The 23,869-nt window shown below is 45.0% G+C and overlaps 1 protein-coding gene across 3 annotated transcripts; it reads right to left on the bottom strand.

Annotated features, from left to right (window-relative positions):
* Window positions 1-3,777: 3,777 nt before the first annotated feature.
* On the bottom strand, window positions 3,778-22,418 carry BDH2 (3-hydroxybutyrate dehydrogenase 2). Of its 3 annotated transcripts, XM_039542647.1 has the most exons (11): window positions 22,279-22,371; window positions 20,090-20,185; window positions 19,331-19,410; window positions 17,216-17,294; window positions 13,656-13,752; window positions 12,610-12,718; window positions 11,244-11,304; window positions 9,191-9,304; window positions 6,321-6,379; window positions 5,341-5,433; window positions 3,779-3,972 (listed from the first exon to the last, which is right to left on the bottom strand). In XM_039542647.1, exons 3-11 carry the CDS (start codon window positions 19,400-19,402, stop codon window positions 3,919-3,921), a joined length of 738 nt encoding a protein of 245 aa, XP_039398581.1. In that variant the 5' UTR covers window positions 19,403-19,410; window positions 20,090-20,185; window positions 22,279-22,371; the 3' UTR covers window positions 3,779-3,918. The 3 variants fall into 3 exon arrangements, with proteins under 3 accessions (XP_039398582.1, XP_039398581.1, XP_039398579.1); XM_039542648.1 differs by lacking the exon at window positions 20,090-20,185 and having other exon boundaries at window positions 3,778-3,972; window positions 19,331-19,442; window positions 22,279-22,305; XM_039542645.1 differs by lacking the exon at window positions 20,090-20,185 and having other exon boundaries at window positions 22,279-22,418.
* Between the last annotated feature and the right edge of the window lie 1,451 nt (window positions 22,419-23,869).

Genomic DNA, 23,869 nt, shown 5'->3' with positions numbered 1-23,869 from the left:
TCTCTCACCCAGGAAACCAGTGCAGCAGGTTCTCCCGCCCTGTGTCTGCTGGAATGGGAGTCAGGTCCCTGGGAGGGGATGCACGGGAAATGCACATGTAACCCACATGCTTACAGTACAGCATTCGGGGGGGCGGTGCTAAGTCCAAAGAAAGGGACAGAAGCAGGGGGGGAGAAGAGATGGAGTGTCTGTGTCACAGTATGAATGCATGACAATGAAATAACTGCACTTTTGTTGTGCTTCCCAGCAAATGATCTCCAAACACTTTACAAAGACTGGCTAACAGAACCTCACATCCCCTCCCCTCTGGGTGCTGTACAGATGAAGGAATGAGACACGGGAGTTCTGTGACTTTCTCAAAATTGCACAGCAAATTAGGCGTCAAATTGCTGGGAATCTCAGAGCTAGATTTAAAAAAGAAAATAGGTTATCACAGTGCTGTTAGTCATCCTCATGGAAAAACTAAGGCAGGTCACACATTTTCTGTCACCATCGACTTTTGCTTAAACAAAGTTTTCCATGGAAAACATCTGTTTAACATGGAACATTGTGACTCGTCAATTTGGGGTCCAAACTTCTTGGTTTTCTTTTTGAATGGAAAATCAAAATTTTCCATGGGGGAAAAATTTCTGCATCGCTCCACAAAAATACAAACGTAGCTCAGGGTTAAGTGGTGAATTTTGGAACAGGAATGCTCTCATGTAAGCCTCTTAGAAAAACTCCAGATTTCATAATACATTATGTGAATATGTAAGTGAATAACTTCTCTGTGAAAGATACTTCTAGCAAAGGCAAGGGACTGGGACTATCTGGATACCACCAAGCTCTGCTACCAGGTTCTCATGTGACCACTCTCTCTACCTCAGTTCATCATTGGTCAAATGGGGATGCTATTACTTTCTCTACCTCACAGGAGTGCTGCCAGGATAAATTCATTAATATACAGCTGGTTTCAGCTACAACACCACCAGGTGGCTTAAGGACATTGACTGATAACGAGAAGAGTTCAATAACCTCTGGATTTGTCAACAGAAATAAACCCAACACCAAACTTAAAATTTTTATTTTCAGATAGGGCAATATGAGCTTCCACACTGCTGAGCTAAAACAGGAAGCTCTCTCCTCTTCTCACACAATATGCCATGACAGCTGTCGCAGCACAAGGACTTTGGCCTTGATGATAAATTCATAAAAGGTGGAAACACTACTTTGCCATGCTGAATTTGTAACATTTGGGTTCAGATCAGTGAAGTCTAACCCAGCCACTTTGGTCTAGGTTGTTTTTTTGCCCTAATTTTACCCCCTTAAGAGGTCCCTTTAATTGGAGATGGGAGGGAAATCTGTCAAAACCCCATGTCATCTGTACCCTATATACAGTACACACAAGCCAGTGGGGTTGTTTTGTGTCAAATATTTCAAATAGCTTCTGTGCAGAGGATCAACCATGATTATAGAAAGTACAAACCTCCTTTCTCCCCTGCCCCCCCAACTAAGCATTACCTATTTTCCCAACTAGGTCAAAGATCAAATGGTACATTACTGCAGTACTTCCCTTTGGCAGCCATTCCTACCTTAATGCAGGTATGACTCCCTGTGTAGAAGTCTCTTCCCACCAAATTCCCAGTCAAAATACTAAGTTTTTTGAGACAGTGATCTTTACACACTGCCAGCCGGCAGCATGCAGGGGAACTACCCGAGTCTAATGACTTTGAGGAATCTAACCTTAAAATTTAAGGAGAAAAAACATCTCCTTAAATTTAGTGCTTATAAAAGATGCCACTTGAACATCCTGAATTTCTCTGACTTTAATTGGACCTGCACATTGCTTGGCTCCTTCAAAAATCACATCTCTTATTTTGGTGCATGAGCAAAGATTTAAAGGAGATTTAGGCAAATCACCACATACACATACCCACACCCTCCCATACACATACCCGACAGATGTGTGTCTATACATGACCATGCTTTCTGGAGATGACTGTTCAAAAATGTGCAGCAGTAATTTTTCTTTAATAGTTAGAGGGCAATTATTTCTTAAGCAGCCACATTTACAGGCATTGATTGACATTCTTAGCTGTAATGTAACAGTGTCATAGCATGGTAATTTTTTTTTTACTTCGACTAAGTGCTTTGGGACAGAGTATCTTTTTGTTCTGTGTTTGTACAGCACCTAGCACAGTGGGGTCCTGGTTCAGAACTAGTGCTCCCCCCATGCAAATCATAATAAATAATAACTCAGTTACAATAGAATGAGTGTCGTTTCTGCAGTGTGACTGAACTGGCTGTTTTTAGTTGTGTTTTACCATGCATTCCACTGGCCTTTTATAACCAAGGAAGTTTCATGCCAGTAGGTTCAAGCACCAGAAAACCTAACTTTGGCATAACACATCCGTTCTTTACCCTTGACAATATCTCCATGATCAGTGGCAGAATCAATTACTCCAACCTTTAGTCCTTGTACAACTCTGTGTGTTTACTAAATTGTACAAGCAAATTTACCGCACTGAGTGTTTTGTTGTTTTTCTTTCCAAATATATTAACACAAAGCTCTGCCATTGCATTGTAATCAGGGGTGGCTCTAGCCATTTCGCCGCCCCAAACACGGCGGCATTCCGCGGGGGGTGCTCTGCCGGTCGCTGCGAGGGCAGCAGGCAGGCTGCCTTCGGCGGCATGCCTGCGGAGGGTCCGCTGGTCCTGCGGCTCCGGAGGACCTCCCGCAGGCATGCCTGCGGATGCTCCACCGAAGCTGCGGGACCAGCGGACCCTCCACAGGCACGTCTGCGGGAGGTCCACTGGAGCCGCCTGCCGCCCTCCCGGCGACTGGCAGAGCGCCCCCCACGGCATGCCGCCCCAAGTACGCACTTGGCGTGCTGGGGCCTGGAGCCGCCCCTGATTGTAATATGGCTGTTTTGTTGAGGGACAGCAGGGATCGGATACAGGGAAGCTACAGAATGCCCTACCATGGGTAGTAACACAGCCAAGCCCATTCTGCTAACATCAACTAACTCACTTGGGTTCCAGGAACCGTACACATATTTGATGTAATTAGTGGAGAAAATGTTTTACTGATGGCAAAATCATATCATGAGTCTGTACACTAACATAGTACGGGACCCTTGTCTTTTAACACTGCTTCAGGTTCATTCCCATAATTTCCACTACATGTAAAGTTTGTCCCACGGTCTTTTAGGTATTTGGAATACATTTAAACTTTTCCTCTCTAATGTCTCAGGAACTATGAGCTGCTTCCTAGCAGCTCTACAACATGTTATTAATGATGGTGAGCAGGAAAAGGGAATAGATTTAAATCTTCAGAAAATGAGAGGTGGGTTCTAGCATTTGATTTGCAAGAATTAATATGCCATTGCAAGAAATAAGAGCCCACAACTCCCAGAAACACTTTGGTGTAGTTCAGACTTTTAAGTCTGGACATTCCCACTGACTCTGCTTTGGGCTGCTGTTGCACAGTTCAGGTCCAGTTCAGCAGGCCCTAATGCAGCCTTTTCCCATTTCCTCCATTGCCCAAGGCTACTAGGAAATCCAAACAAGAATGTTTAACTTCCAAATGAGACAGATGCCAAGAGCAAGTGTTCTACATAGAATATTGCTGGCACACCTTAAATTTCCAATTTCTGTTCTTCGTGTAGCTGAGCTTCCACAAAAAAACAAAGCTGAATGACGTGTGCTTTATCGCAAGCGACACTACTGTGTAAAGTATGCAAAAGAAAATCAGACAGTAATTTTAGAAAAAGAGGCATCGCATGTCTGTGCAAATACACTGACTTTTATTTGAAGGTCAATCATTTTAGTCATTAAAATAGTGCAAACTATATTAATAGAGAAATGTGATAATCTCTTCATTATTTGCCTTTCATACTATGAATTTCCATTGAAAACTTCCGCTGAAAGTTTCGTAAGTCACAAGCTCCAGCCTCCATCAATGATAAGCTCATTGCCAGTCATGTAGGCAGACTGAAATCATAAGAGGAAGAGTAACTATCATTTATTACTAATAAACAGAGGAAAAGGCTAACAATTATTGAAGTTAATTTAACAAAAACATTTCCTCTATCTTCACAAATACAACAGTGGCTCTGAAAATTTCAAAGGATTAAGAACCTTAAAAACTAAAACCTTTTAGCTACCACACAGGGCGGTTGCAAAGTGACAAATCATCACACGGCTTTAGGACTTCTGACTCTTACAGATGGTAGGCACAAATGTGTCATGGAGGGACCAAATGAATGCTCAGAAGGTAGAGTTATGATATCTGGCCTGCAGCCATATCTCTTGGCACTGAGAAATCATTAATTCTTATAGCTAAGCAGGGTCTGACCTGTTTAGTAAGTTAGAGGAGTGATCTACAAGAAAAACCCAGATGGTGGAGGAAGTGGTGTTGTTGAGTAGGGGGCGCTCTTTCCTCTGGATCAATACCAAACCATATTGAGTTCAGATCTAATACTGAAGTCCTGACCACATATGGGCAAAGATCCAATTAATAATAAGCTCTACCAATAATATCAGACTGATAGGATTAGTCTCTGTGTGGCCAAGATGAACTTTGAGAAAGTGACAATTGATAGAAATATTGGGACCCAAACACTTTTCTCAAGCGATTCTGTGGGGCTCAAAAAGATTGTCCTGACTACTGGGCAATTTCTAGGGCATCTAGTCCTATTACGTGTGCTGTTAAACTAGTGTTGGTGCTATTTGTGGCCAGGTTTGGGTCCACTATGTGCCCCGTGCCCTTACTACATCCTCTGGATTTAGCCCCTCTAGATGGGGATGGTATATAGTTCAGATACTTGTAGCAGAATGATATGTTCCTGCATCTTCATTTTACATCATCACTTGAGGGTGACTGATTGTTTTGAGGATGATTATGGCCCCAAAGCTATAATTATTATTTATCTTTCCCTGAGAGCTCTTACTGTCTCACCCAAACATTTTGTTGTTTCATACTGTATTCACGTTACAGATCCACTGACCCTACTGTACTGAAGGTGGTGTCACTTGTGGTGGAAGCAAAGCAACTTTGTGGGAGCAATGGGAAAGGACTCCCTACCACCCAGCCCCCACAGAACTGTGCCATGCACAGCCAGTTTTTTCAGAATGCATGCAATGTCCAGAATACGGTCCTCAGTAAATAATGACTTAACCTTCACTTTCGCTGCCTGGACGTAGTTCACTATTTGTATCTTGGGCTAGACTCAAAGTATGTCAGTCTTCTATTACTGCTGTCATCTGTCTCCACGACTGTGTAAGCTTCCCTCTACTGAGAGGCGACAAGATGGGGTGGGATTCTGTGGTTCACAACAGATTTTGTTGTACAGTACTTACTTCGTCAGAGGCCAGGTATACAAAGAGGTGGGCCACTTCTTCAGCAGTAGCTATCCTACCAGTCTTCTGTCTAGCCAGAAAGTCTTTCAGGGCCTAGAGATACCAGAACATTCCATGTATCACCACTACACACTGAAATATGTAGCCATGATGACTTTGTGCTACATTAAAAACCTATGTGGTCAGACGGCCATAAGCTCATAACATGGATTACTGTGCAGATAGTACATATGATGCCCAAAGAAAACACTGGCTGGGTGACTTAGGGTACATCTTCATAGGGATAAAAAATTGTGGATAGTCTGGGTCAGTGGACAGAGGTTCACAGGGCTTGGGCTCCCGGGCTGAAAAACTGCTGTGCAGACTTTTGGGCTTGGGCTAAGCCTCAGTTCTAGGACACTGCGAGCCCGTCGTCTGACCTGGGGCAGCCATGGCCATGCTGTGGGTCTTTTATCCCTATGCAGGTAATACCATTAGTGGTCTAAGCTTCAGAGTTGCAAAACGCCTGAGTACCCTGGAACCAGTGGTTTAAATTCCAGTAAGGTCGACTCAGCCATTTCTCCTTTTGCAGCAGACAGAATTCTGTGCAGAGGTCTTGCAGATGAGAACCTATGAACTCAGCTGAGTGTTTGCCAAAATTTTCCTCTCCTTCACTGTTGCGTAGTTTACTGCACATCAGTTTGTTGCTGCCATATGTCCAAGAAGTGGTTCTATTGTATTGGTGCTGTAGACATAATATGTGATTGTAAAATATTTGGGAAGGCCGCAGGATGAAATGCACTGTGGTTTTCTTTAGCATAGTGTCATGGAAGGACCTGCTGATGCCACTCTGGGCACCAAGTGACCAAGCAGCCAAAACACAATCACTGCTGTTGCTAGTCTTGAATACTGAGATTTAGGCAGAAATGCTGTTCGGTTTTACCCAAATTCTTTAACATAATTTATATTTGTGCATGCACACAGCTAAGTAGCCTGCTTACCTGTTCTGGGTTGGGCCTGGCTTGGATCCTCTCATGTAGAGATGGAGTGTCAACAGTTCCTACGCAAATGTTCAAAATTTAAAACAAATACTCCATCGCACTGAACGTGAGCAGTCATGACAAAGGACTTCACCATTAATCCCGTTATTTACACACTGCCATGGCTGAAGAGGACTTCATAATAAGATTGGGATAAAGTTTTCAAAAGAGTCTAAAAGATTTAGGACTCTAAATCCCACTGACTTTCAATGAAAGACAGACTCTTAAGTGGCTGAGAGTCATTTCTGAAAATGGAACTTAGTAGCCTAAGTCATAGAAGTGCTTTTGAAAAAAATGTTACCCACAGCTAACAAAAAAATGAGCAACATCCCTTCCCCAGTGTTTACAGCCTATGCCTATGAATGCAAATAGCAAAAATGTTAAAACTGCCTCACTATTCTGGATAGTGACAAAGAGAATCTTTATACTGATAGTAATCTCCGCAAGAGGACACTAGATGATTTATTATCATAAAGTATTTTTATGGCAGCTCACTTCCTTAAGCAATTTTACTGTACTGATCATCACCACGGATAAGTGATGCAGCTTTGTTTGATGCCACTGAACGTTCACAAATGAGAATACAAATCAATAGTTCAAAAATAGATTGTGGCATTCTCTTGGCTTAGAGAGATACTATAGTCGTACAACGTGGACTTCTAGCTACCTATCCCAGGGTATCCTCGTATTCCATTGCAGTGACTATGTGGAGAAAGATCAGTACAAGAGATGGGGTTTCATTTGAACTCAGAGGTTACCACTAGCTTGAGATCAGCTTTTAATTGTAAAGAGTTTCAGAAATGGTCCTTGGTTTATGTTGTATTTTATTTCTCCTCAATGTTGTTGTGAGAGGGGAGGAATGGAATTAAGTGGGAAATCAGTGTTGTGATGAAATAGCCAGGCAATACTTGAGAACGGTCTGGGAACAGCTTCAACCTTTATATTCTAGGCATGTGTTTCATCTCTGGTCTGACATGACCTTTGGCTTGCACAAGAGGTTGCACAGATAGAAATTCTTAATTCTGCCAGGTTACAAAAACTCCCTATTAAGATCTTCTACAGCAGCAGGACTAGCTTTCTCCCTTGGCATTAGCAAATAAATTAGTTTTTGCTCGGCTGCTCATGTAACACCAACAGACCCCGGTCGTTGGTGGGCGGGATCTAACCTGGGGCCTTTGGAGCTTAGTGCATGAGCCTCTACTGCATGGGCTAAAAACCAACTGGCTATTAGCTACGGCTGTAGAGCAGACTCATTTTCTCTCTCTCTCTCTAAGTGGTCTCGGTGCCACTAGATGGGACAGAACACCACACCCAGGAGGTGTGTGGGTTACACTCACATTTACATAATTCAGGTGTTCTTTGATGTGGGTTTGTTGCTCAGCTTTAATGGGCGTCCCACACATGCAGAGAGAGGAAACCATTCCACAACGTTACCAGTGCTTGATTTGGCTAATTAAACATTATTTTAAGGGGGCAGCAGTCCTCCAAGATGGCCTCAATCCTCCTTTCTGTTGCCCTTCTTTCCCAAAGTACCACTCCCCTCCCATGATACGGACCTATTCCCTGTGTCAAGGAGGAAGGATGAAGCACCTTCTTGAATCTGTGTTGGTTTCTTCAGTTGGCTATAGAGGCACTTCAGACCAATATAAGGTTCTCCTTCCATAGCATGGACTGAACATGCTGCCTCTCCCGGCTCCTAGGCTCTAGTAAGTGGGTTATCTGTTTGTTAATTATTAAAAAGGTGATGCTGGTGAGATGTGAAGAACCATGCACAATTCGTGGTGTGCAAAGAGGTCTGCAGGTTTTCTGATTTCTCACCCAGAGTTTCACCCCAAGTCCTATATGAACAAACCCCCAAAGCTCAACAGGAAGCTCGGATGAAACCGCAACGTTGATGCCTGTTTTCAAGTTGCAAAGACATTGAGCTTTGCATGGCTGCAGCGGAAACCTCAAACTGGCTTAAGGTCACTCAGAACAGTACCAGTGTTTTACATATGGTTTGTGAACCTTTGGGGGACTTACTTACACAGGCCCTGAGCACCTACAACTCCAAGTGAAGTGAGAGGAAACAGCTGATGCTCATCACCTATGAAAATCAGGCCTTTTGTCCGATTTCGCCAGTTTGGGGTTTAATGAAACCCCACCGCAAATTACTATTAAAATATATATTCACAGCTCTAGTTTTGATGCTTAAAAATAAAAAGCAGAATAGATTTGGTAGATGTGCACGGACACGCCTGTGGTATGTGTCCTGGTGGTTCCCGCTGCTACACTAACTTCCCTACACTCTCACCAGGCATGCCAGCCCACCTCACTGGCTTTTACATCACCCAGATCTAGTCACATCCAATTTTGTCTCACAATAGCAAGACATCAGGAATGAGGCAATCGTACTTTCAGCATTCCTAATCAGCAACTGAAAGCACCATTTCCCCCTTCGTCCCCCAATCTGCTTCTCTAAGTTGCAACTTTCATGTCCAGATAATAACTGGTATAATACACCATCAAGATACTTTGGGCATACGTAGGTGTGCTTTTGTAGGCCACAGAGATTGGAATGCTATAAAAATAGCAATTCTTAATTTTACATTTCAGGAAATGCCAGAAGAAAGTCTTAAATGTGGTTTCTCCCTTGACTGCTGATGCCTTCAGCGGCTGTTTGCAGGTGGTTGGGCTGTTTTAAAAGTTTCATTTTCTATCAACAACCTCAAACTAAATCTGGAGCATTAAGTAGGCCAGGTGGCGTGTAGCTTTGAGCTAACGCTAAAGACAAACCTGTGTTTTTTCAGTGTCAGCTCCAAGTTTACAAAATGCTGCAAGGACTTACTTACCTGGACATATGCAGTTGCATCTGATGCCTTGTCCAATGAAATCAGCAGCTACAGACTTGGTTAGACCAATAATTGCTGCCTTTGAAGTGCTATAAACACATCGGTTTACAACTCCTGAAAGAAGAGGTTAGTGTTAGGGTAACGTGAAGACCAAAGCAAATGGTCACATTCCCATATGAATCTGCTTTTGGGCTCTAGAATTTTCTGGACGGCATCTTCTTGAGCAGAGGATGAATGACAAGCTGGCTAGAGCGCTGATTGCTAGACAAAGGAATCTGCATGTGTAGAGTGCCGTTCAAGAACCAGGATACAGCAGTGTACTGACCAACAGCACAGAATGAAAATATCTGAGGAAGTAGCCTAGGAAGTTAATTTTTAAAATTGCATAAAGATTTATAATGGAAAGGGAACAATCTGCCCCTCACACACAGAGGTCTTATTGGGTAACCCTTATGCAGTTGGTACGAAGGAAGCAGTGAAAACCAAGAAAAATATCAGAGGGGCAGCCGTGTTAGTCTGGATCTGTAAAAGCAGCAAAGAATCCTGTGGCACCTTATAGACTATTGTATCAGTCAAGGTTGCTTGGGTAACCTTCATTCTCCCCTCCCCCGGTCTTGTGCATATTCATTATTATATGGTCTTTAATTACATGACGAGATACTGTTTTTTCCACAGTACCCCTACCTCATTCACGGCACAATGGATAGTGCTCATTGGGTGGGCAGCTATTCACAATTTCTTTCATCCTGATCATTCAAACCTGTAGCTCCACGCCTTATTTACTGCATACCATGCAAACCTGCCCTGAACACAGAATTTTTAATTTACTCATTGTTTTTTCTATGGTGCTGTCATTGTAGCAACTTAATTCTTTACAAAGATTAATCAATATTTCTTTGCACAAAACCCCAGTGAGGTGGTATCATCATCTCCATTTTACATATGAGGAACTAAGGCATGGAGATTAAAGCCAAACTGTCCAAAGTGTCACTTACATTTTGGGTGCCCAAATTGGAGATGCCTTGGGCAGGGGCGGCTCTAGGCACCAGCGGGCCAAGCGCCCGCTTGGGGCGGCATCCTGGGGAGGGCGGCATTTGGCCCCGGTGGAGCTCCCGCCGGCATGCCAGCGGCAGGTCCACCGGAGCCCGGGACGAGCGGACCTGCCTCTGGCTTGACTGCGGCGGGTCCTGTCTTCCCGCGGCTCCGGTTGAGCTCCCGCAGGCATGACTGCGGCAGGTCCGCTCGTCCCGGGTTCCGGTGGACCTGCCGCAGGCATGCCGGCGGGAGCTCCACCGGAGCCAAATGCCGCCCTCCCCAGGATGCCGGAGCCGCGGGAAGAGGGGACCCGCCGCGGGACTGGGGAAGGGCGGCGCAGCGCTCCGCGCTGCCTGGGGCAGCCTACTTTGTAGAGCCGCCCCTGGCCTTGGGCCTGGTTTTTCAGAGTACTTGGCATTTTATAGCACATCCTACGTTCAGAGCATAGCTCCGCCTGACCTCAGTTGCAGTTGTGAGTCCTCAGCACTTGTGCAAATCAGGTGTCAAGTTGGGTACCCATAAAATGAGCAACCCACAGTGGCTACCTGTGCCCAGCATCATATAGAAATTCTGTGGCAGAAACTAGTTCTCCGGGGTAGCACTCAGCTTCCTAAACCACAGAGGAATCCTTTTGCTTCCTGCAGTCCTGTCCCTCATTCACTACACCCTTCAACTTCTGCAACAAATGAGGCAGGGGCCCTATAAACAACAGCCTCCTTTGCGGCACAGCTCCGTTTCGGTGAACAGGATGGACAGTGCTCTGGGGATGAATGAGGTGGGAGTCCTGTGAGAAAAACTGCATGTGGTCATGTAATTAAAGACTACAGCATAATGCTTATGCACAAAGGGGCCAAAAGAAGGTTGCTAATGTGTATTCAGTCCCATCCCTCCTAAAATAGGCACTTTCAAATTTGGACTGACGAAATATTATTCTACAGGTTCAGAATGTCAACCCTGGACACAACCTAGGAATATCGCAAGCACGTATGTGACAAAACAATCCTAGGAAATCTATTACCTTTAATGCTGGATGCCACAGAAGACATGTTGATAATGTTTCCAGATTTCTGTGCAAGCATCTGCAAAAAAAACCCCCACAACCACCATCAAGCCATTCAAACAAAAGCTATTCTGCTCTATGGGGACTTGTTCTGCCACCCTTCCTCACATTAAGTGGTATTTTATTCCACAAGTAATTTCTCAGATTTGCAGGCCAAAATACGACCCCAAAGGGCAGCATTTGGCTCCTGCTTCACAGCTTCGAATTAGTAACCCAGTCAGATCAGTCTTAAGTATGTTACATTTTGAGATATCTCATTTTCATCAGTAGTAATACCCACTTTTTACTATGTACTCATGCAGAACCTACTTATAAACAATGAATTAAACCTCAGACCCCTCCTTTGAGCTAGGTCGGTTTTTTAGAGATGGAGAAACAAAGGATCAGTGACTGTGCCAGAGCTAGAAACAAAACCCATTCTCCCTGATTCACAATTAACACTCGCTGGAACCAAGGGTTTGAGGAAAGCAGGGATTGGGATTGTATCATAACCACCGCAGGGTGCATCCTGTTCACTTTGGTGACAGCAATCCCTGGGCTATTTTGGCCTTCCAGTATGTTTCCTGTAAACACCTCAGCCTGTGGCCCATGAGTTGGTCCAGATTGTGATGGTTATGTCACAAACAGGAAGTATCCTCAAGCTATGGTGTAATCATACAGGTGAGTTGTTTATCTAATGGGATGAGTACTCCCCTATTGAAGTAGCGTGTTGTCGATGGTATTGAACAGCTCTGCAAGATAGCTTCCTGTTGTGGATATGGGGGAGAAGTCACACAATTACATCTGACTGTTTACAAATATTTTTGTAGAGACGGTGTAGCCTTATTGTCTGGGTGCATGTTGCAGGGTATTGCTTTCCCCCGCTCTCTGTTACTGCACTGCATTTGAAAATGATTCTAAATACAAATTGTACAGTGTAAAAAACCTGAATTAACCCTCTCCATACACTAGTCTGAAAGGTTAGGCTCTAAACTGGGACTGAATTAAAGCAGTCCTCGGCACAATATGATAGGAGGGCCCTCCATGGCCACATCCCCACATTTTCACCCACCCACCGTCATGCTCTGATAGTGCCCAGGGCCGACGAGGGTGGGGGGAAGCCAGTACAAATTACCGGGCCCCAGCAGTCCAGAAGGGGGCCCGGGGCCCGGCTTCATCGGCCCTGTTTAGCCGGTCCGCCCTTGCTGGGGCGCCCGAAAAATTTTTTCACCGGGGCTCGAACCCGCTCTCGGCAGCCCTGATAGTGCCTATAACTTAATCCTTCCCATCTTGAAACACACCACAATGTCTTTTACACTAAGGAGCATTGTAGACAGAGCCTTACCTTTGGAAGGAATGTCTTGATCATTAGATACATGCTGCGAACGTTGAGGTTCATTGTGAAGTTCCAGTCTGTCTCCTCACACTCCAGAATGGTTCCGTGATGGACAAAACTGGATTAAGTGCACAAAAAGCAATGGATAATTTCCTGTGCCTTTTTGGTATAATTTACATTTTTTCTCCTGCTCTGGAATAACTACCCTTCTAATCAAGCAAGGTTGGACAAGACTCTTCAGAGGTTATTATGCAACATTCAGCTTGCACACGTTTCCTGTAACTAGTATATGTAGTTCAAGACAGTCACAATAAGCCACCATATGCATATGTAACCCACACACCTTCTGGGTGTGGTGTTCTGTCCCATCTAGTGACACTGAGACCACTTAGAGAGAGAGAAAATCAATCTGCTCTACAGCCTTAGCTAACAGCCCACTGGCTTTTAGCTCATGTGGTAGAGGCTCATGCACCAAGTTCCAGAGGTCCCAGGTTCGATCCCGCCCGCTGACAACTGGGGTCTGTTGGCGTTAGATAAAGATTTGGTAATAGGCAGAACTAATCATAAAAAAGGGTGTCCCTGAAATCATCCATCAAAATTATTGGTCAAAAAGTGCATTTGAAAAATTTCAGTGACCAAGAGTACTGTATAAAGATATTTTTATGTAGATTTATCTTTTCCAAGTTAAAAAACAAGATATGATGTGAACTCTCCAGTTCTGGAGAAGATAATGGCTTTATCACCAACATATGCAATGAGGTGATGATGAAGGGTGCCTGAAAGAAAGCCCTGGAAGCTGAAGGCCTCTCTCTGCGGAACAGGAAGAACACAGACAGTGTAACACTCTCCCGCCACTGGTCTGCCACAAGTGGTGAGAATGTAATTTAGTCTCCAGAGCCAATGAGTCTGTGGCTTGTCTACTTAGGTCACCCTCAAAGAGGCCAGTTGTGCTGGAGGATTTGAAAAGGAGAGGATACACATAAAATCAAACAAAATACCTTTGGGGAATAAACACTGGAAGGAGAAGGGAGTTTAAAACAATAGGCTCTAGTTACCCTGCAACATTACAGAGGACATCAATCCTTTCAATCTCCTTGGCCAGATTTTCTATTTGTTCTCTGCTGGTGACATCCAGCAACCGTGTTTGAATGCCTATAAAAACAAAATGGTTTTATTTTGCTGTGTTAAAAATTAATAGCCTGATTTTCAGAGGTGCTGAGTGCCTGCAGTTCCCATCGATGTCAGTGGGAGTTCACAGGTGCTGAGCAGTTCTGAATGTCAGACCATAACATGGGTACCCTTGGGTAATACGGCCTTTTACCCCCACCACCCAAAAGCCACACTGTTTTGTTAAATTGTCCCAGTACTGAATTGCTATAATAATAAGAGCAGGGAGTGCTAGTCAAGAGCCAAGAGGGGAGTTAGAAAAGACCACTGATGTTATTGTAAGAGAACAACCACCACAGGAGCAGGTGAGCTGGTGTCTTCTAAAAAGTGGAGCTAATTCCAATACATTCTCATCTCACAGAAACTCAGCCCACCAAAGCACTCATCACCATGAATTACGATCCTTACACGACCACAACAAACTCACTGGCCAACTGCAGCTTCAGCTCAGGTCCCTGTTACCTAGTACTGTAATCATTATGGGTGTCGCATAGACTACAGATCATAGCACATGCAATATTTTATTTGGAACCAAGAGGACTATGAGCCAGGCTTGTACAACTCATTAATGAGGAATAAGTGACTTGTGTAAGTCATTAGTCATCTTGTTACCTGGACGGGGTGAGTCATAACTATGCTAAATGGGATAGGGGGAAGTACATATGTTTGATTGTCAAAGCCCTCAGGGCGTGCACATAGTGTGGGAATATTGGCTAGTTTTAAAACGTATGCAATGTGATGTCGATGTCTTCGGAATTAACCTATCAATATTTCTAAACAAAAAAATGTTTATTTTGGAAACAAATATTAATCCACCTTCCGAGCTGTTTAAAGAGGTTGCTTGGGGCCATTTCCTGTGTGATTTAAATTTACCTCTCACGTGCACAGGCAAACACAGTTGATTCCAAAATGGAGATTGCTGTGACTCCCTTCTAAAACACTCTACAGTAAAGCCAGCCCCACTGTAACATTGTTACCTTAAGGTAGAAAGCATAGAATGCCATCTGCCGGCAGAAATGCAAACAGCAAAAAAATGTAACACCTTAAATTCACGGCTGATTTCCAGAAAGGCATGCCACTATTCCAGCGTCCTTACGCAAACAATGCCCATTAAATCACCATGATTCATTTCCTGTGCACTGCTGAAAATACATTATTTTGTGGTTTTATCATCCACACCTATTTATACAGAGTTTAATAGCTACTGTGATGCTAGCCTGGTTGAGTGGAAAAATGCTGATGGAAAATAATAAATCATTCTCCACTGGAAAAACCTGCACGTCTTGAAGCCAAACTGACAAATTCATGTACATGTTCTAAAACACCTCTGGAAATTTCTCTAAGAAATATGTTAGCAAGAAAGCTAACTTCTCCCTGGCAGGCTGACTAACAGTGGAGTCTTCTCTTCTATATTAAGTTGAAAGTCCGACATATTCTAAATTACAGTCCTCAAAGGAAGAGTTGGGATTTAACAAATAATATGTCTGATGTTCCTCTTCTCAAGACGTAGAGGGGTAGGGACTGCGCAGAACTCTGATTCCACTTTCTAGTGTTCCTTCCAGCACAACCGGCCTGATGTGTCAGAAAGTAAATAACCCGACTCAGTTTGAGAATTCATTAAATTCTTAGAGGATGAATTGGAAATTCCCCAGAATGCCACGAGTCATCCAGAGGCTGTTCGCAGTGAGTCTGGCTAAGAGATTGTTATTCGGCCTTCTCAGTGTCAGGAATGTATGTAAGGACCAGTGATCAGGGCCGGTGCAACCATTTAGGTGACCTAGGCGCTTGCCTAGGACACTGGGATTTGGGGGGGCGGCATTTTCTTCGGCAGCGACCGTGGCGGCCAGATCTTCGGCCACCCCGGTCGCCGCTGGCATTTAGGCGGAGGGAGTTGGGGCATGGGAGCGCGGGGAGGGCCGCCTGCAGCAAGTAAGGGGGGGGAGCGGCACGCAGGGGAACTCCCCGCCCCAGCTCACCCCAGCCCCGCCTCCTCCCTGAGCACGCCGTGGCTGCTTCACTTCTCCCGCCTCCCAGGCTTGCGGCGCCTAAGCTGATGGCGTGCTCGGGGAGGAGGTGGGGCAGGGGTGAGCTGCTTCACTTCTCCCACCTCCCAGGCTTGCGGCGCCAATCAGCTTAGGTGCCGCAAGCCTGGGAGGCAGGAGAAGTGAAGCGGTGACAGCGTGCTCAGGGTGCTCATGCTCGGGGTGGAGGCAGAGCAGGGGTGAGCTGGGGCGGGGGGGCTGCCTCAAGGTGGAGAGCTGCTGCGGGGGTGCCTCAAGGCGGGCGCAAGGTGGAAGTTTCGTCTAGGGCGCAAAACATCCTTGCACCGGCCCTGCAAGTGATCACTTTTATTCATTAAGTTAATTTGGAAGTATTTTCATTCTGTTTCATTGTGTCTACAGGATAGATTTCACCCATAGTTTTTATGTTAGACATAAAAATAAACTTGTGTTACGATTTCCCTGCCTCGTGTCTAACTAAGGAACAATGACGTGAGTTTGTGCCCATGAGCAGTCGATACATACTAGTATAGTATCAGCAGGGAGAGAACTCTTAGTCCTGAAAATTTATACAAATGTAATAGGGGGTGATTTAGTGACAGTGTAATTCACATTTAAAAGATACACCCATTCACACTAGTGAACAACTACGTTGCCATTAATGCCATTAGTTGGTCAAACTGAAATGCAGAGCACTAAATCTGATTCTTATGTAGCTAATGAAGTGAGTTCTATAGCTCAAATGATAGAATTTCATGATTTTAGCACTAACATCCCAAAGCACAAGTCCCACGACTGAAACAAGAGGTAGTTAGACTTGGCAGTCAGCCCAATGGCCAGGACAAGTCAGTGAAATGGATGCTATTGTGAGGAGTGGCAGCAGTTAACAGCTTCCCTAGTGCCTCGTAAAATCAGATGGATGGGGTTACTCCATGTACCGAGTATATCTTTTTTGAAATGCTGAAGTTTCAGTGTAAAACTTGAACTCAAACACTAAGGGCTAGTCTACACTTACGAGCCGGGTCGACGCGTGAGAGTTTTCTCGAGTTCGTTCACTATCTATCTCTATCTGACGCGCCAGTTCTCACCTCCGAAGCGCCAGTTCTCCCTCTACCCCACACAAAAAAAAGGCGGAGTGGAGTCGATGAGGAGACTTCTTCAATTCACTTCGCCTGCGGGGGTGTGTAGAGTGAGTAAGGGTAACCATCTCCATTCTATTCAACGCGCTGAATGAATTTGACTAGTTCGCGCCTAGTTTTCCTATCCCCTCCCCCTAAGCCTCCACATTCTGCTACAGCAGAGAAAAGACCAGATGCCAACACGAAGGAGTAACTTACATTATTAGTTTCTACTGCCTTTAGAATTCTGTTTTGTCCTGCGATGAAATTTCTACAAGCAGCTTACAAAATACACAAGCCTTGGACTTAAGTCTGTTGTAAAGCATTTACCTGAATACTCCTCCAGTTCTTGCAGCTTGGACTCACTGATGTCTGTAGCAATGACCTTTGCTCCCTCTTTTGCAAAAGCCTGAACACCACAAGCAAAAGGAACCATTAACATTTAGATATTTTAGGGTTTACCAGTAATAACGGCTGCCTTCTCCTTTCACTTCCATCCTGGACTGAAAAAGGAGCTGGCTGAAGGCAGTGAATTGCTTGCTTTTCTTTGTGCATAACAAAATTATCTGTAGCTATACTTGGCTATATAGCCAAACACCCTGATTTCAGCTGAGCGTACAGAGGAGAGAGGGGAACAGAACTTACAATGTTTATCTCCCAAACCAGGAATCTGTAATTAAAGCAGCGGGTCCTGTTACCTGACCCAGTTGAAGGAACAGATATACACAAGACTGTGCTTGGTACATTGTCTCTAGTAATGGCAACACCTGTACTAGACAGTAGGTTACAAACGTGTAGGGGCTGATCGTAAGCTGCTGAAAATCAATGCAGCACGAAAGACTTGAGTGGAGCTGGGCCAATTTGCAACAGCTGGGGATCTGGCCCGCAGTTTATAGAAAACGAGTGCTTTTGTGTAGTGCTTCACATCCAAATCATTGAAGAGTGCACTACTTAGAGAAACAACTTATTAATGGTTCTGTTCACTACATTCAACAGAATCAGGTAGCTATTCCTGAGAGATACCCCTTAATGCAAGGGAACCCTCATAAGCACCTGTGTCCATTGAGAGAAAACTACTTGCTCTGCTCCTCAGAGTGAGTTGTTGACAAGTGACTGCTATACAACAGACTCATCTGCCGATCACAGAAGCAAGAAGCTCTCAGAGAGACATTACTCCCAGTAAATGGCAGTAATGCAGTTTCTGAGAGTACCAGTCTACAACTGTGGTGCATCTCTAGAAGGTGAGGTATGCCACTTCCATCTGTAGCTTATTGCATATTTGCAAAGCAAATTCATTAGGAAAAGGAATCTGTTTTGCTATTCCCAGTGAAAGGGTGTTTTAATGCAAGTGACAGGATTAGCAGTTCCCTGGCAAAGCTTGTGAAAATCCAAGTTTGTGACAACTAGGTATCTTTCATTGCATGTCTCATGCTAGCTTTGCTAGTCCCGCTCTATAATTCACCACAGGCAAAGCCATCTGTGGATAGTAGAGCTGGTAAAAGTAGAGAAAAATAGCAGAAATTTCAGAAAAAAACCTCCATAAATGTTTTTCATTCTGCTTTTCAGAACGGTTTGGACTTTTGGTTTTCTCAATTCTCTACTGGATTTTTATTAAATGGAAATTTTCCGGTTTTGGAAAAAATCTCAATGTGACCAAGCTGAGCAATCAAAAACTATCAATAGAGCAACAGACGAAATCTTTCCTTTTAAAGTTTGCCAAAAAAATTCAAAAGCTTTAGATGGTCTTGGAAAAAAGAATCTTTAAAAATTTCCGAGGCCAAACGTTAAGGAAAAGGAGGTCAGACAGAAGTTTTTGATCTTGCTCTTGTGAACAGCTTGGCATCTGCACATTCCCTTCAGCTCCCATAGATCAATTAATGATGTTCGGAACCAACTGGAATTGAGTTACATGAATTAACAAGGTACACCACGTTCCACCTGGCTCTGTTGCCACAGGGATCCTTGAGACAATCTACTAATTGTCTGAGCTCCAATCTGATACAACAGGAAACCTTGGGCCATCACCTTCCCAAAACAAAGCAGCTGAGATATTTGATGAAGGTCACTGATGGCCTAGTCACCTTCCCGAGAAGCAGCAGCTGCAGCTCTCTTATAAAGCAGGAAGAAACTCATGGCTAGATGCCAACACCAGTACGCCAAGCCAACCCAGCCCTGAAGATCTTGGGGAAGGCTATTTATAGAGCAGCAGGGAATTTTGACAATGTGACTCTTGAATGAATTTTTCCAGAATGGAAGCAAGGCTCTCATGGTGTAGCAGTAACACTTTTTTCATGTGCTTTTCATGGAAAGGGTTGAAGGACTTAGTTTTCTATTTAATTTCCAGTTTGATAATAAAAGACAGTTCAGTACAGGTATCATTGGGCTAATCAAAATAGCAAAGGAACTAAGAGGGGGAAAAAGAAGAATGAAGCTTTCCAGACTTACTATAGCAGCTGCTCGTCCAATCCCTTGTGCGGCTGCAGACAGCAATATTACCTTCCCATCAAGCCGACCCATGCTGCCCCCTGCAGGTATTTAAACATGTCCTGTGACATCTCTCAAAAGGAAAAGGAGTTAACACCAGCTCCAGGGAATCGAAAACAGATGCAGTCTATAACTGAACAGGTGACTCAGTGCATCTATCACTAGAGAGAACTGAAGAGTGCCTTGTTCTTCCCACAAGATAAGAAAAGTTTTCGGTATGCCCATTTCATACATTGGATTATAAAATGAGAATTCCTGTAGGCAGATCGGAGTCTTCAGTGCTCTTTAGCAGAGCGTGACATCATCAGCAAGATGCCTGATGGGCTACCACACTGAGCAGTTGAACACTGTACAACAAATATTGGCATCATCACATTAGAGGTGCAATCAGTATGAGCTGTGGACTGTTTCTCAAGAGACCAAGGATCTGAGATCAGAGTTGACAATGGAGGGAGAATTATCATGCCAGACCTTCTGGTTATCTCAGCCATGGCTTTATTTTATATTTATTCCCTTCAATAAAGGGAAGCTACAATATGTCACGGGCATTGTGTCATTAGTTAATCACATCAGCAGAACAAATTCAGGGTGGGATTTTCAAAGATGCCTAAGAGATTTGGATGCCCCATGTCCATTAGAATTTAATAGGAATTAGGCATCCAAATCCCCTTGGCGGGTTTGAAAGTCTCAACCTTAAATAGATATGAATAATGTACATACTTTTGAGAAGCAAGATGAAGTGAGTCTGCACGCCTGGACTTCAGATTAATTTGATACTATCCTGAAATGCAGACTTTTCAGCACTTCTGTAGGAAGCTGTAGGATATTTTAATTGAAATAAATCTATCAGAAGTTAAAGTGAATTTTAATGCCTATTACAAGTAGTAAGTGCACTTATGACCAGCCAGTGTGGGTGGGTGGGTAGGTGTGTGTGCAAGCTCCCCGATGTCCTGGGACTCTTTGCAGTTCTGGGAAGGCTTACCAGTTATCAGTTATACCAAGTTGGTGGCTTTCATAAATTCCAAGTTTCCAAGGCCAGAAGGGACCATTGTGATCATGTAGCCTGACCTCCTGCATAACACAGGCTATAGAACTTCCCCAGAATAATTCCTAGCTCATAGGCTGAGTGAAGCAAGTCAGTCTACAGAGGTGAAATGCGATAGCTTTTGAAAACCCCAACTGATCAATTTGAAAATTGCCGGGAATGTTCTAGGTATCCCTGGGAAGAACACTACTAATTTTGGTGAGAATCCAAAAACCAGAAAAGCCTGATTTCCACTCATTTCACAGATAACCCATTTGGTGCTGTAGGCAAAGCTCTCTGGTGCTCTCTGTCCTGTCTATACAGATCACAGACAGCAGCTTCCTAGGCACTACAGAGCTGTACACCCAGCCAGGCCCCTGGGCAGTGCTGGGGTCCTCAAAAGAGAAGTCCCAGAACTCATGGAGGCGCTGGCCCTGCACACCGCGAGGCAGGGGCAAAATCTCCTCTCATTTCAGGGTTGCCAGTTCAGTGATTTTGTCGCTCAGTCCAGCAGCGTTTTAGGTCTGCTTGAGATTTTTCAAGTTTTGTCGCAACAAGTCACTAAATTGTGACCTTTAATCAAATCTGGTGACGTTGCTACATCTAGTGACAAAATGGCTCAACTGGCAACACTGGACAGAAAACTGACCTGAGGTGGCGAGAGCTTTGAGAGGGAGGGGAGGATGCCAAGGGGGACTGAGGGTTAGGCAAGGGGAGGGCGGAGGATATATTGCAGGTTAGCAGTAGGGGTTAGGGAAGGGGTATACAGTATTTGGGCAGAGAGCTGGGGGCAGGAAAGGGGCGATATTGGGGTCTGGGGAATGAAGATATTGGGACTGAGGGCAGGGCGATACTGGTTGTCAGGGGAGAATAAGTGGCTTTGTAATTGGTGGGGAGAGAGTGATCAGAGAGTCATGATCAGCCAGAAGAGTGGGAGCCTGGACAGTGGGCCTGTGTGCTCTGTGAGGGGAGACTGGAGGGTCCCTGCTCCCTTGCAGGGAGCTACAGGGCTTCTGTGGGGTAGCTCTGGGCTGCTCCCGACTACTGGCCCCAGAGAGACTGGCTGTGGGATGCTTCTCCAGGACATGCAGTACAGCCCCCTACCCTTCCCCAAATCTGGGCTTCTCGGTGCAGATGCTGGTGTGAGGGGTCTGTCTGAGCAGATGGAGAGATGGTGGCTGAGCCAGGTCCAGGCTCTGGAGGGTCCCCTTTGGCCCAGGCTCCCTGCTCTGGAAGGAGATGGCTGCTGGGTAACCAAGCTGCCATTACTCCTTCTGGAATGGGCCCACAGGCAGAGGAGGCAGCACGAGCACAGATGGTGCCTCTGCCACACAGTACGGACCATCATCTCTCCTTCCAGAGCAGGGAGCTGAGGTCCAGCCCTGGCTCTGTGTTCCAGAAGGAGAGATGGTGGCTCAGGAATCGGAAGTATTGGGACACTGTCCCAGCGCCTCCAAAAATGGACCAGAATGTCGGTCTGGAGTGTCTCAAGCAGTGCCTCTGGCTTCCTCCCACTCCGGCCAGCCCCCACCTTACTTCCCAATTGCACTAAAAATAAGTTGGATAAAGCACAGAGCTCGGCGCAATGAAGCGTGCGGCCCTACCAATAATGCGGTAGCTTGGCAGGCTACATGCTCATTAGGAACTATACTGATAGTATCCGGTAATTATGCTTTTGATTTAGGCCAGATTTTACACCATGTCTCCAGCTACCAAGGCTTAACGCACTACGATACTGCCCATTTCCCACCACTAGAGAAACGAGAGCAGGTAAGTATATAAACGTACAAATCAGTTTCTCAGCCTCCTAGTCACACCCTTCCTGACTGTTATTCCGGGTGAAACTAACAGGATGAAACATACGAGGCTGAATAAAGCCACCCACCTCAGGATCTCCACAGCCAGCTCCCAGGGCTTACCGACCCTTGTGCCGGAGAGAAAAGTACAGCGTTTCAGAGTGCACGCTGGGTGCTGTAGTTCTGCTGGTGAATTGCTGTGCAAGACAACACCGTTCCCTGTTGAAAAGTTGAGATGCTGCCATCTAGTGAGGCTCGGGATATAAAAACAGTTATTGTAGCTCAAGAGAAGAAGTGAAGATTGTCAGCTTTACCTGGCAATTACTCTAAACAAAAACAAAACAAAACAAAAAACACCAACCAACCAAAAGCAAACAGTGAATGAGTATGCTTTCCCCCAGTATATCAGTCATCAGAATCCCAAAGAGAAAAGAATACACAATACATATGTAATAAAATGTTGCTGATAGAGCAACAGAACGAGATGCAGAGGATGCTGCACGGATTCCAGGAGAGGCAGCAAACAGAATGACGAGCCTCATTGGGACGGCAGTAGGCACAACAGCGGGTGTTTCAGGAGTTTGCCAAGGAACAGATCCAGATACAGCAGCAGTTAATACAGAATGTGACAAGTCCTGCCCCGGGAAAAGAAGCTGGGGGCAGGGGTGCTGGGACTTTGTGGAATGGGCTCTAGGGATTATCCTGACATGTTCCTATTGACTTTCAAAAGAATTGCGACTGGTGCGGGCTGGGTTAAAGGATTATGGGCCCTAGGCTTAGCCCCTTATTTGGTGGCAGAAGCCCAAGCTGCTTATATGTCATTGAGCGAGAAGCAGGCCAAGAACTACAATGTGTTGAAGGCTGCCATATTGGATCATGTAGGCTTGGCAACTGAAAGATACCAGCAGAAATTTAGGACAGCCAGGGGGACTTATGGGGTAAGGCTGAGAGAGTTTGTGCAGAAGTGGAATGATTGGGCCAACTGATGAGAGAGAACAAAATGTGAAAGTGGTCCTGGAAGCTGTGATATCAGAGCAGTTTATGCAGAGTCTCCTGGATACCACTTAGGCCTAGGTGAGGAGACACCAAACAGAGACAATGGAGGCAGTGATAAAACTGGCAGAGGGATATGGCTGGTCTGACAAGTGGGGAAGAGGGAAAAAAGAGGAGATTCTCAAGCAGTAAGACCCATGAGCGTGAGGCAGAAGAGGAAGGCCACTTTGGCTGGCAGGGATACAACCTACTATCAGCATGGGGGAAAGGCCACAGTAAGCAGGGTTGCCCGTGTATGGAATGTGGACTGAGGGAATATTGTGGTTGGACTGGGGTGACGGGGAGCACGAAGGGAGAAAAACAATTCCTGGAATGGTGAGCTGAAGACCAGAGATGGGGGTTATTGATTCAGCAGCCAGTTTTTTTTTGGGTGGGGGAGGATGCAGAGCCTCTGGAGTTTGCAAAAAAACCATATTCCATAGCAGATTATGAGGGGTTCTCTCCTCCTTGGGAATCATGCTCCTGGTTGAGCCCTCAGATGGGTGCTCATACTGGCATTTCCTAAGTTAATACTACAGTCTGCAACCCCAATAATGACCTTCTGATGTAGCTTTGTGTGTGTAATTTCCTAGGTTTTTTAAAAAAAGCAATTGAAAAAACAAATTCCAGCATGTGGCATCACACTGA

The sequence above is a fragment of the Mauremys reevesii genome, linkage group 5, assembly GCF_016161935.1.
Source record: "Mauremys reevesii isolate NIE-2019 linkage group 5, ASM1616193v1, whole genome shotgun sequence".
Taxonomy (NCBI): domain Eukaryota; kingdom Metazoa; phylum Chordata; order Testudines; family Geoemydidae; genus Mauremys; species Mauremys reevesii.
Note: the sequence above shows the minus strand (reverse complement) of the source record. Positions and strands in the feature narration are given on the sequence as shown.

Bases quoted from the DNA above. Each gene is read 5' to 3' on its own strand.
- BDH2 (XM_039542645.1), bottom strand. From the start codon at position 19,402: ATGGGTCGGCTTGATGGGAAGGTAATATTGCTGTCTGCAGCCGCACAA. The intron at 9,305-11,243 runs GTAATAGATTTC...CTCTTCTTTCAG, and splicing joins TGTGGCATCCAGCATTAAAG to GAGTTGTAAACCGATGTGTT. The intron at 5,434-6,320 runs GTAAGCAGGCTA...TGGTATCTCTAG, and splicing joins CCAGGCCCAACCCAGAACAG to GCCCTGAAAGACTTTCTGGC.